This window comes from Octopus bimaculoides, chromosome 6 (assembly GCF_001194135.2).
Source record: "Octopus bimaculoides isolate UCB-OBI-ISO-001 chromosome 6, ASM119413v2, whole genome shotgun sequence".
Classification (NCBI taxonomy): domain Eukaryota; kingdom Metazoa; phylum Mollusca; class Cephalopoda; order Octopoda; family Octopodidae; genus Octopus; species Octopus bimaculoides.
Genome location: NC_068986.1, coordinates 59,435,085 through 59,447,446, shown reverse-complemented (window position 1 = coordinate 59,447,446; position 12,362 = coordinate 59,435,085). Strand labels below are relative to the sequence as shown.

At 36.2% G+C, this 12,362-nt stretch overlaps 1 protein-coding gene across 1 annotated transcript in view; it reads left to right on the top strand.

The window, feature by feature from the left end:
• The first annotated feature begins 929 nt into the window (after positions 1-929).
• Positions 930-12,362, top strand: part of LOC106870863 (uncharacterized) — a 59,143-nt gene continuing 47,710 nt past the window's right edge. The window contains exon 1 of the mRNA XM_014917097.2: positions 930-1,526. Coding sequence (XP_014772583.1) covers positions 1,265-1,526 — 262 coding nt within the window. The 5' untranslated portion in view covers positions 930-1,264. The remainder of the gene's footprint in view (positions 1,527-12,362) is intronic.

Here is a 12,362-nt window from a genome sequence, read left to right as displayed (position 1 = left end):
GTCATTCACCCACTTAATGTCAAATAATACAAAATTTAAGATAACCAGGGGTTGTAAAAAGAAAATCATAAAAATAATGACTTCTAACAGGTAGAAAATCACAAAAATTTATCTTTTTTTCAGGGTAAGTGGGGTTGTATTTAATTTAGTTGATCCCAATAATCAAGCAAAACTTATTTTATCATACTTTTTGGTGTGACAATGAAAGAATCATTTAGGTAATGTACAAGAACAAAATTGATACTTGTTGGTGTAGGAGAAATGAAAATGTTCGCTGAGGAGGTTTCATAAGGCTAAAATACGCCTAGAGTTATTTCCCGTAAATGCCAAACGAATCAAAATAACAAGACTTTGTCTAATATCAGTTATCAGTCCATAGCTTTTCTAGTTAGCTACTTCCTGCATTTAACATGTCAACAACTAGTGCTTTTTAAGAGTAATTCATTGTCTAAACAATATATGTGTTTCGTGTATTAAGCTTTCTTTTAAGTGTGTGCTTCATTTTGTTTACTGTTTAACAGGTTAGAAAGAAAACAAACAAATTACAAATTAAAGATTGAAAATAGTAGCAGAAAAAAACAGGGGAATGAAGTAAACGTGCTTGAGAGGTTTAAACTAGTGATTAATTTCGTGGCTCTTATTGTTGTATCTGAATTGTTTGTTCTAAGATTGGCCATTTCGCTTCACCCTCTTGGAAATAAGAGCGTGCAAGCTTGCTAGCTGTCACCACTAACTCTAATAACCGACGGCAAGCAAAGTTTATCGATTTCCAGTCTGCTATAAACATCTCCCTTCTCGTTCTTGCTCTCCTTCTACCTTCCTTCTATTCACTCACACCGCATTTCTCTCCTCTTTTATTTTATTTTTTCCCTCACTCTTCCACTCATTCACATATGTTTGTATGCATGTTTGTTTGTGTGAAAGTGCTATTTAATGTATGCAGTTTTGAAATATACACGTGTATATAAACAAGCACAGATACATTCTTTTATTCATACGAACGTAACTGAGATGAAATATGTAACAAATAAAAGTGACATGTATATAAAGGTTTGTAAACCAGTTCATTTGCAATACACACACATATATATATGGGGGGGGGGGGTGTTATAAACTTGTATATACACAAAACCGTGCATTCATTCATTCATATATTCACTCACTCATGTACCATTCGTGGATTGTCTGAAAGAAAGAGAGAGGGAAGAGAGACAAGTGCGTCTTGCTGCTGCTACTGCATCACTTTTGTTAGACACGGAAAGACATGGCGACTGGCAAGACAAACAAAATACTGCCAGTTGGTTCAGACAGCCATTCGACTACTGTTGTCGACATGGACCTCTGCCCAATCTGTCTAGACGAATTCAGAGACCCCCGTGTATTACCTTGCCAGCATTCATTTTGTATGCAGTGCCTACAAAACCACGTTGACAGTCACAAAAGTGACATCTTCCGCAAGGGAGTATTTCACTGCCCCTCATGCAGGGCTCTCACTTACCCTACTTACAAATTTAAACCGGTTTCAGGTAACTATCTCGAATATTTTCCTTATATTTTATTAATTAGTTACATATGTGTTGCTCTTTTCTGTATATTTGTTCTCATCTTGTTTCCTTGGATTCTACTATTTTACATCAATACGTGTGTGTCAAGTTTCGATTTCTGGTTGAAGATATTTTATTGCCGATATTCTTTGTAAACAGCAAACACACCACAAGTCCTTTGAGGCTTGTTGCATTCGTTATTTCGTTTATTTATTATTTTCTTTGTATGTGTGTATGATAGAGAGAGAGAGTTATTCTACTTTATTTCCTACCTTCGGAGGGAGTAAGCTTTCGATGAGCGACACATTAGGTTCCAATTCTTGGTTGGACAGATTCCAACTTTTTCAAGTCAGTTGTACCTTTTAGTTGTACCTGTATGAATATTAGTCAATCTCGATTCAACCGTTCTTTAAATCTAAAGCAGTCTCATTTGTAACGACAGCGGTATCCCTTGTAATTTTCTCTTAGTGTTGGAATCATCATTTCTGCTTTGATTCAACTTCTTTTCCTTTCTGATCAGATTTTTTAATCATTCGCACTTTTCTTCTTCCTCTATTGACCTTGAACGAAAGAGAAAGGAGGAGGTCCTACACAAAGAAGTAGTTTATTTGTTTCATTCATTGGAGTGGTGGTGTTGATGCCTTTTCTTAGAATATTAATGACGCAATTTTTTACCCAATACTTGGAACCAGTCCGCGCACCCGGTTTACCGGATGCTTCTACCTTAATGCCCATAGTCTTCTGCAAACACTCACAAACACCTATCTTATCAATCAATCAGTCTAGCTGTGTGTGTGTGTGCTCGGATACTTATGCACGCGTTATTATACGGTTTTCTACTGTTAGGAGTTGGAGTTTTGGAAAAGCTGTAGGGAAAGGGTACTTTTCCTTCGTTTATGTGTGTGTATGTTCCTGTGTTTAATACAACGGATGCTGAAAAACATTTTTTTAGAAATTTCCATTGTTTACATTTTTGCCCCTCCGTACCTCTTTATTATCTCATAAGGTGTGTGCCTTCGAAAGATAGCTATTCCAAAACAACCTCGTTGCTTTCGAAACACAGTAACACAGAAAGGGATGAAATGAGATTGTGTGATGTTCGTGCCTTTCTTGTGTTAATGTAGTAGTAACGTGATGGAAGTTGAAAAACGATACAACCGCTAATTCGTTTCCCCGGTTATTTTTTTATAATTACTATCTATTAATCGTATGTGTAAGATTATTAACATACCACGTCCCCTAATCATCCTTAACCATAAATTTGAGTTAAAACGAATTAGTGTGTTTTATAATTATCATTTTGTATTTTTGTGACTGTTTTATCATTTAATTAAAAGATTTTTTCTTTAATTCGTTATTTATTAAACAATTTAAAATACACATCTCACTACTATATCGTTTGTTGTGGTTCTTTAAGTCAGTGAAGATAGGTAACTATCAACAGGATCTAAGACTAAAATAATTCAGCGGGTTTGTGTGTATTGTGTTATGTCTTCATTTGCACACGCTTGTGTGTGTTATTTTTATATGGATGTTTGATTATGTATAAATGTGTCTATGTGTATAGCTATCTATATGCTGTTTAATCCAGATCACTCCTGATCGGTCAAAGACGTTCTAATCGTGAACGCACGGATTAAATTATCTAATGAGTCCTTTTAAAAAGTCCGTCTGGTATTTGAAAAATACTGGCATGTGTGTGTTTTATATGGATGTGGGTATATTTACATCAGTGTTTCTTAACCATTTCTCTGCATTTCCCTCTCTTTACTAGCACATCACACTGCTTTCTCCACTACAGATGACAATTTTGTACACAAAACATATTACATAGCATTAACAGCCGTATATTAAACATTAGCATCCTTTAAATCACTGTCAATGAAAATGTAGTAAAACTTGTGAATAATGATAAAGAATGTTTCGACATAAAAACAGTTTTGCCACTGGGTTCCCTAAATTCTTCACTCTACCGGTATCCTGAAATTAAACTCGGTTAAGAATCAGTGATCTAGATGTATGCGTAGGTATATAAATGTAATCGTTAGCATATACACAATACGTGTGTATGTAGATAAATACTCAGATACATACACACACGTTTCGTGTAACCCTATATCAGCTCTTGAGCAGAACTGCGATCAATAAGTATTCTGTTTGTATCTCGCCTTTTCAGACTCTGTCTGTCTGTGTGTGTGTGTGTGTGTGTGTGTAAAGACGTTGGTGTGATTTGAAAGATGTTTGCTGCTGTTTTCAAGTGGAACGAGCACATAGGGGCTCCATCATTAGCTTGTGTATGTCATCTTTTGTTAATGTCATCCCTGATCAAGCAGACTTATGATCAAAGATCCCATCGTAACCATCTCACTTTTACATTATCTAATGTAGCCGGTTTTTAATTTTTTTTTTTTAAGACTATTGGAGTGGGAGGAAGATTTTTTTTGTCTGCTGTTAAAGACCGAACAAAGAAAGTACTGGGTCGAATCATATAACTATAATGTGTCCAAGATGTGAATGGAATAATAAAAGAGGACCGCGTCTAAAATCCCATTGTCCTATGTGTGCGTTTCTACTTACGTATTATGTATATGCTAATAATTACATTTAAACTTATGTTATATTTGTTATTGTTGTTTAACCTCTAGGTTGGACCTGTACAGGCCGACCTATGATCAACTCAGCTTTTTTCCGCTGTTTTTCTTTACTAAATTATCCGAAGTGTCCTTTGACTTTTAAGACGGTAGGATGTGGTTTAACAGAAAGGTGGGTGGTTTTACTGGGAAGTCGAGCGATCATTTACATAAATGCTCTCTCGTTACATTCGCTTCTGGCGAGAACAGAATAACAAAAAAGCGAAATTACATACAAATACAGAATGCAATCACATGAAGGGAAGAAAATGTTTCTTCCAAACATTTATAATGTAACATATACAAAATTATGCATTTTAGTCCTCTTTATTGTAATCATCTATATCATTTAATTTCTTTTACACGACCAGCGTCAACACATCCAGCGAACTAACTTCAACGTGGTTGTTGAACTTAAAACAAATAGTAGCTGCCTGTTTTTTGTTTTTAATTTTTTTTTTTAGGGACACATTATTAACCCCTCCCACTGTCAGCTGACTCGAAGACAGTACTCAGCTATATCAGCTGATCCCTAAAGATGTAACAACGCGAGATTTGAATAGAGAGCAGAAGGTGCACACAAGTGACTAACATATTCTTTTCTATTCTATGCACAAAACCCGAAATTTTTGGGGAGGGGCTCAGTCGATTAGATCGACCTCAATACGCAACTGGTACTTAATTTATCAATCCCGAAAGGATGAAAGACAAAGTCGACCTTGGTGGAATTTGAACTCAGAACGTAAAGACACGAAATCCCGCTAAACATTTTGCCCGGCGTGCTAACGTTTCTGCTAGCGGCATCCCAGTATAAAAATGGAATTATAATTTGGAAGACAGAGAATCCATATCAAACAGACCTATGATCAAAGGCATTTCAACTGTGACCCTCTTGTTTTTAAGAAGTATCTATAACTATATTATCTTTAGGGTGTGATTTCAGAGAGATTTGGCTACTATTCTTAGCAGGGCGATCAATTGAAGAGAAGCTCTGAAAAACACGTGATATGATCTGATCCTGGATATACTATGTATGAAAAACAAGCGAAACAAACAAAAGACTTGTTTGTCACGGCTTGAATAATCTTGGTCAAAGTTGTCCTGGGCTAAACAACAATTACACCTAACCTCATTCTCTGTACATACACCTATTGGTAGTAACCAATCAGCCAAGAAAGATGTTTGGGTAATCTTATTTTTTTGCGTACAATGAAAATAGTATCACGCCTTTTCGACTTACCTCATAGGTTTCTGAAATTTTGCAAAGATATATTTTCACATTCATCTTACCATTTAAAAAAAAAAATCTTTGATGGTGTAGTTTAAATTCACTCTATCTGGGGGGATGGTCATGACTCGAGCACCTTTAATTTAGGGCAACAAGAATTTTAAGAAAAAGAAGATATGTGGATCTTTAAAAAAATCGTTTTCAAATAAAGCATTTTACTTTACCCTATATACAATTGATTTAAAGCTTTGCTTCCCAAGCATATGGTTCCAGGTTCAGTCCAACTGCATGGTACCTTGGGCAAGTGTCTTCCATTATAGCCTTGAGCCAACCAAAGCCTTGTGAGTGGATTTGGTAGACGGAAACTGAAAGAAGCTTGTATATGTATACATTCATGTATGTGTGTTTTTGTGTTTGTTTATGTCCCTGTTACTTAGTGGTTCGACAAAAGAGACTGATAGAATAAGTACTGGGCTGGGGTTGATTTCTTCATCTAAAACCCTTTAAGGCGGTGCTCCAGCATGGTTGCAGTCAAATGACTGAAACAAGTAAAAGAATCTATGTATGTATATATATATATATATATATATATATATATATAATAAGGGTGACTTGTTAACAATTTTTCAGCCAAAAGGCAAAAAATATATGTCACTAAAGCGATTGAATGCACTATTCAGCATCAATATTGCTAGAAATAAGAGTCAAAACAACTCAGCCACAATAACGCACAGTCTTATTTACTGACAGGGGAGGCAAACGCCTTAAGTACTGGTGCAGGTTTGGCTGTGGTAAGAAGTGTGCTTCCTAATCACATGATTCACTCCTACTGGGGTTGATTAGTTCAATTAAAATCCCTCAAGATGGTACCTCAGCATGGCCTCAATCTAATGACTGAAACAAGTAAAAGTTATAGCTATGTGGTAGGAAACTTGCTTCCCAACCACATGGTTCCAGGTTCAGTCCCATTGCATGGAGTCTTGGGCAAGTGTATTCTGCTATAGCCTTGGGCTGACCAAAGTTTGTGTATCTTTGTGTTTGTCCCCCACCACTGCTTGACAACCAGGGTGGGCATGTTTATATCCCCATAACTTAGTGGTTCAGCAAAAGAGACCAATCGAATAAGTACCAGTCCCATCCAAGTGTGATGGATATTTATATTTCACCATTTTTGTGGCTTATCAACATCATGTACATGAACTGAGCTAGGGATGAACTGAATTGCCAGTCTGTGACAAAGCATGGAAAGCAGATGTTTGATGATCATGGTGTAAGAACCCACAATGAATCATATGTAAGATTTATATTTTTAAAAAATCATTTGCATATAAGCAGATAAATGATCATACACATACATCTCTTTACGCTTCAACAACTGAAACTATGGAACAAAATCTATAACATAATCAAATTTTCAATCCTTATTTTTCAAATAAGGAATAAATTTTTTGTCTCCCTGGTCCTCACAAGTTGAAACCACTGAACTATGGATTACTGTTTATGAGAGATGTAAGCAGATGTCAATGTTAACTCAAATAGTGTCAATGTGAAGATACATGGAGACAAACATTCACACACACACAGATTTACACATATGAGCTTTTGTAGTTTCCATCTTCTGAATTTCATTCATAAAGAATCAGTTAGCCTCTGAGGTAGTTTGGAAGCCTAGGTGTTACGTAGGTTCTAACCTGAAACCACGTAGTTGTGAAGTGAATTTCATAACCTTATAGCAAAGTTATGAGGTTATACATACATACATATGTATACACGCACATATACAAGGGGATGCTGAAAAGTTCTTCACTTTGGGTGAAAGAAAATACAGGAGGATCAATTAACTGTGATTTTTATTCAACATATTCCCCTCTCAGATTCACACACTCATTGCAGTGATCCTTCAGTTTTTTTTTCAACCTATAAAAGAACTCAGAAAATTGGGCCTCCAACCTGGCAATTTGCAGTACTGTTAAAGCCAGGAATTTTTCAGCACCCCCTTGTGTGTGTGTGTGTATATATATATATATATATATATATATATATACATACACACCACACATACATACACACACTCACACGTGTACATGTGTGACTATATACTCACATGAAATATAATGGCTCTTAATGACACTTAAAAAAGCCAAAATATTTTTGACTTCAGGACAATTTTATACAAGGTCTGATCAATAAATATCCGGACTGTTGCCATAGTAACGAAGCTAAAGCACATAGATTAAAGCTGCTTGGCACAGATTAACCTTGAACACTGTTGTGCATGTGCACTAAGTTTTAACGTTCTAGCTCACTTCTGCTGTTTACAGCAGTGCTTGGAAGGAAGGTGTGTAGCATGTAATCGTTGCATTGACTATGACAGAGAAAGTTGTTATGGTGATACCTGCTCAGAGGTCTACGCAAAGTTACAGAAAGTGTATGAGTCAGACGCAAGTTTATGAGTGATTCAGGTGTTTTCAAGATGGCCAAAAATTGTTGATATTGATGAATGTTCTGGGAGACTCACAACTGAGAGAAACATCACAGATGTGCATGTAGCCGTGAGGGGAAATTGTTGAATCACTATCCGTGAGTTATCAGAGGATGTGCAGATTAGTTACAGTTCAATTCAGTCCATTATCACTGAAGATTTGGATATAAGACATTTGTCTGCCAAGTTTGTGCCAAAACTGCTTTCAGCTGACCAAAAAGACACTCGGGTTTCAGTTGCACAGATTGTATTCAGAACAATGAAAACTTTGCATAGGCCTCTGAACAGGTATCTCCAAGCTTTTGGCAAAATTTGAGGCAGATTCTCTGCTCAACTTTCTCTGTCATGGTCAATGTGACAATCACACACTACACACCTTCCTTCCAAGCACTGTTGTAAACAGCAGAAATGAGTTAGAACATTAAAACTTAGTGTGCATGCACAGCAGAGTTCAAGGTCAATCTGTGCCAAGTGGCTTTACTCTCTGTGCTTTAGCTTCATTACTATAGCAACAGTCTGGATGCTTATTGATCAGACCACATATTTTATGGATTATAGAGCTAAGCTCATAGTATTTCCAAAACTGCTAGGAATAGCAGTAGAAACTTTGTACAATATATTTTTATGAACCTCTAAGAATACAGGATTATCATGAATGCTTCTGCTCATAGATCTGCATGATCAGAGCTGAGTAACATGAGTTAACAGGGGAGTAAACCTCTATGTGGCTGCTTGATCAGCCAGAAGCAACCAAATCTTACTCATGTTGCATTCCTGTTATCCCAAAATAGTGTTTTACTGAATATCTTCTTCAAGCAGGCTGCAATTGAAATGTGTCTCACAATGCTCACCAAGAATCTCTGCTTTGGAGCTCCTCAGTTTCATGTGTGTCTCAGCTGATAGTATAGTTGAGTAGCCTTTGTCATTTATTAGGGTGCAGAAATTTCATAATAATGGCCTGTTCTTCGGTACAAAAGCAGTGGCCAGTAAAGAATATTTTATATTGAACAATAACAATAGAGATGACTGGAATGTGTTCATAAATCTCTTTTTTGCTCACACCATGTGATGTTTTGAGCCCTTGTGAGAAAGAAGCCTGATGATTTTGAAGTTCCTTCTTCATAGCCCAGGTTTCAGCCCCATAGAGACAAAAACTCTCTATACATGCTCTGAAGACTGCTTGCAGTCTAAAATAAAAGATGGAATAGCCATGCTGAAATACCTTTCACCAAAGGGCTGTTCACTAAGAGCTGACCTGGGGCAAAATGCTAACACGTTATGTTCAGGAATTGTGAGATGACAGAAGTTGAAATTGTTACTTGCATTTGAGATCTGTCTCAACCTATTACAAGTATTTATCCAAGTAAAGTCTCTTCTACTATTGGAACAAGAGCTGAAATTTTCAGGCTAGGAGGCCAGTTGATTATATTAATCCTAATATTTGACTGGTACTTATCTCATCAACCCCAAAAGGATGAAATGAAAAGTCAACCTTGGTGGAATTTGTATTCAGAATGTAAAGACGGATGAATTGCTGCTAAGCATTTTTCCCAACATGCTGATGATTCTGCTGAAAGTATTGATTTAAGTGAGGAGAGTGCCAGACTTAACAGTCTGAAACAAAATTTTTTAAATATACAGGAGACTGTCCAATTCATTTTAGCTTAAGATCTCTATTCAATAAAATTTATTACTAAGATGTGCATGATAGGATAGGAGTTAGATTCAGGGTTGTGTACAGGGTAAGGGATTTGTTGCAAATGTGTTTGTAGGTAAGGCTGTGTGTAAATGATACTCTTTTACTTGTTTCAGTCATTTGACTGTGGCCATGCTGGAGCACCGCCTTTAGTCGGGCAAATCGACCCCAGGACTTATTCTTTGGAAGCCTAGTACTTATTCTATCGGTCTCTTTTTGCCAAACCGCTAAGTTACGGGGACGTAAACACACCAGCATCAGTTGTCAAGTGATGTTGGGGGGACAAACACAGACACACAAACATATACACACACATACATATATATATATATACATATATACGACGGACTTCTTTCAGTTTCCGTCTACCAAATCCACTCACATGGCTTTGGTCAGCCTGAGGCTATAGTAGAAGACACTTACCCAAGGTGCCATGCAGTGGGAATGAACCCGGAATCATGTGGTTGGTAAGCAAGTTACTTACCACACAGCCACTCCTGCGCCTATTTTTATTGTTTATGAACAATTGATAATAACCTTTATTTCATCACACAAGTAATTTTTAAGTTGGTCATGAATTAGAAATTGTAACAAAGTCAACAAACTGGAAAGAACGATTCTGTAGCATTCACAAATAATTGATTAAAAAGGCTCTGTAATTAAGCTGCCAAGACAGGGGAAAATATACAGGTTGTGTTCATATCGGCCAACTATAACAGCATATCAAGGTTGAGTAGGAGACGTAGAAACAACTATTGTAACAGCAAGAGAGTGTGTAAAACTGAACTGTGGATTGCAACACACTCGGGCATGAGGTAGGATGCGTGAATCTGAATCAGCCAGTCTCTATGCAAATAAGCTGGCAAAAGTGGAGATGACATTCCACTCAGATATCCATGACACTCTGCCTTGTTGACACTAAGAATATACCTATTTATAACCCTTGTACAGGGATGTTCCAGAACAATTTAGAATGATCTGTCATGTGATGTCTAGTTGCTGATTGGCCATAACCCAGCCACTCACATGAACATGCTATGTCGTAATTTAAACTTTGGAGTCTTCTTATAGGTTGAATGACAAGATAGTTGCTGTTGGAATGCTGTAGTTGTGTTGAAATTTATGAGTCTGATTGACATTTTAGCATATGTGCAATAACCAACATGAATTGAACTATCTACTATTTGCTTCGGAAAATTTCAGACTGTGAAATCTGGGATACCTTGTTGAAGGTGAAAGTGCTCTCTCTCTCTCAACAATTTTGGAATAAACTGTGAGAACATCATGTCAACGTTAAAGAAGGCAACTTGAAAATATTCCATTTTATTTTCCCAAAGACATAATGATCATCAAAATACATCTGGAAAGGATATGCTTCAAGGAGAGCTGTATCAAAAAATAAATACATCCGGTTATATTTAGGATTTGAGGGAAAAGTCATTTCTTCATTTCCTTGTTCGTATCAAGATATCTAACAGATTTTAACTAGGTATTTTCTTTTATCTTTATTATGGCTGAAAATCAAAAGAAAATACGAATCAGGATAAATTACTTTTTTTTTAATGCAAGGACAGTAATTTTTGATTCAATATAGTAGAAACTACACCAGATAGTTTTTAAGAGTTACATGCATATTCTTTACCAGAATTTAGTGGACTCACTACTATCTGCATTGAATCAGACAACTATCCTTGTTCATTTGATACTTAAAATATGTTATTAAATATTGATATTTAATGTATTATTGTTTGTTTAGGAAATTTAATGATGTTTATGTATGTATTGTGTTCTGGTTTCTATTAGAATTTTCTTTTGAGTTTAAAGACACTTTAATGTGACAACATTTCATTTACAAATTCCATTTTTTTCTTTTTTAAAGTTTAGGGAAACCATGTCTGCCTATAGTTATAACTGTTTGGTAGAGACAGAACAGTTGAAATTATGTATACTTAATTGAGTGGCAGAATATGTGATTTTTGTTTTAATCATTTGGTCTGGTAGAAGAGAATATGACCAAAACCTTCACAACTAATCTATGTATGCTATGGCTGTCAAGAATGATATAGGCCCCAGTGCTGAGCCTGTATTGCTGTTAAGACAGCCCTGCATCTAACATTGGTGGGTATTTGGTCCAGGTCATTCACATTTCTGAGTTCAGATTGTTTACCTTTCATTATTCCCAGATGAAATAGGAAGGAAAGTGGGGGTCATTAGTCATGTAAACCAAACCAACTAATCAAAATAAAGTCTTTGGTCTGTGATAGTGATTTGCTGAAAGCTAGCTTATTTGGTCTTGTTGTGTGCTACTCCCAAATAAAACCAATCACAATAGTTAGATTTTATTAACATGTTTATTTACAGATTGATGTTAAAATTGTTACTTTATTGAAAGCTGATAAGCTGAATACCAGTAGCTAGTGTGTGAGAATGTATGTTTGGTAAGAGGAGAATGTATACCTTTGTTTGATGAGAAATCTTTTTACAAGAGGTTGGAGCAGCATAACTACCAGCTAACCAAGGAGTCCTCTTTCTCCTCTGCATTGCATTTCCCACATATCTCAATTTATAACCATGAAATTCAATTGAATTCAGTTTTTGTCTTAAATTCATACTTATTCATTTTCTAAGCTTCCTAAATTCATGCCACGTATATATTCTATTCACCTAGAATTCATCGCTCTTTTAAAAATTACGATTTATGCATTGTTGTCTCTCAAATATTTAAAATCTACAATTAAGAGCCCTATCTACTCGCTGACGGTAACCTGCCCTCCCACCCCCT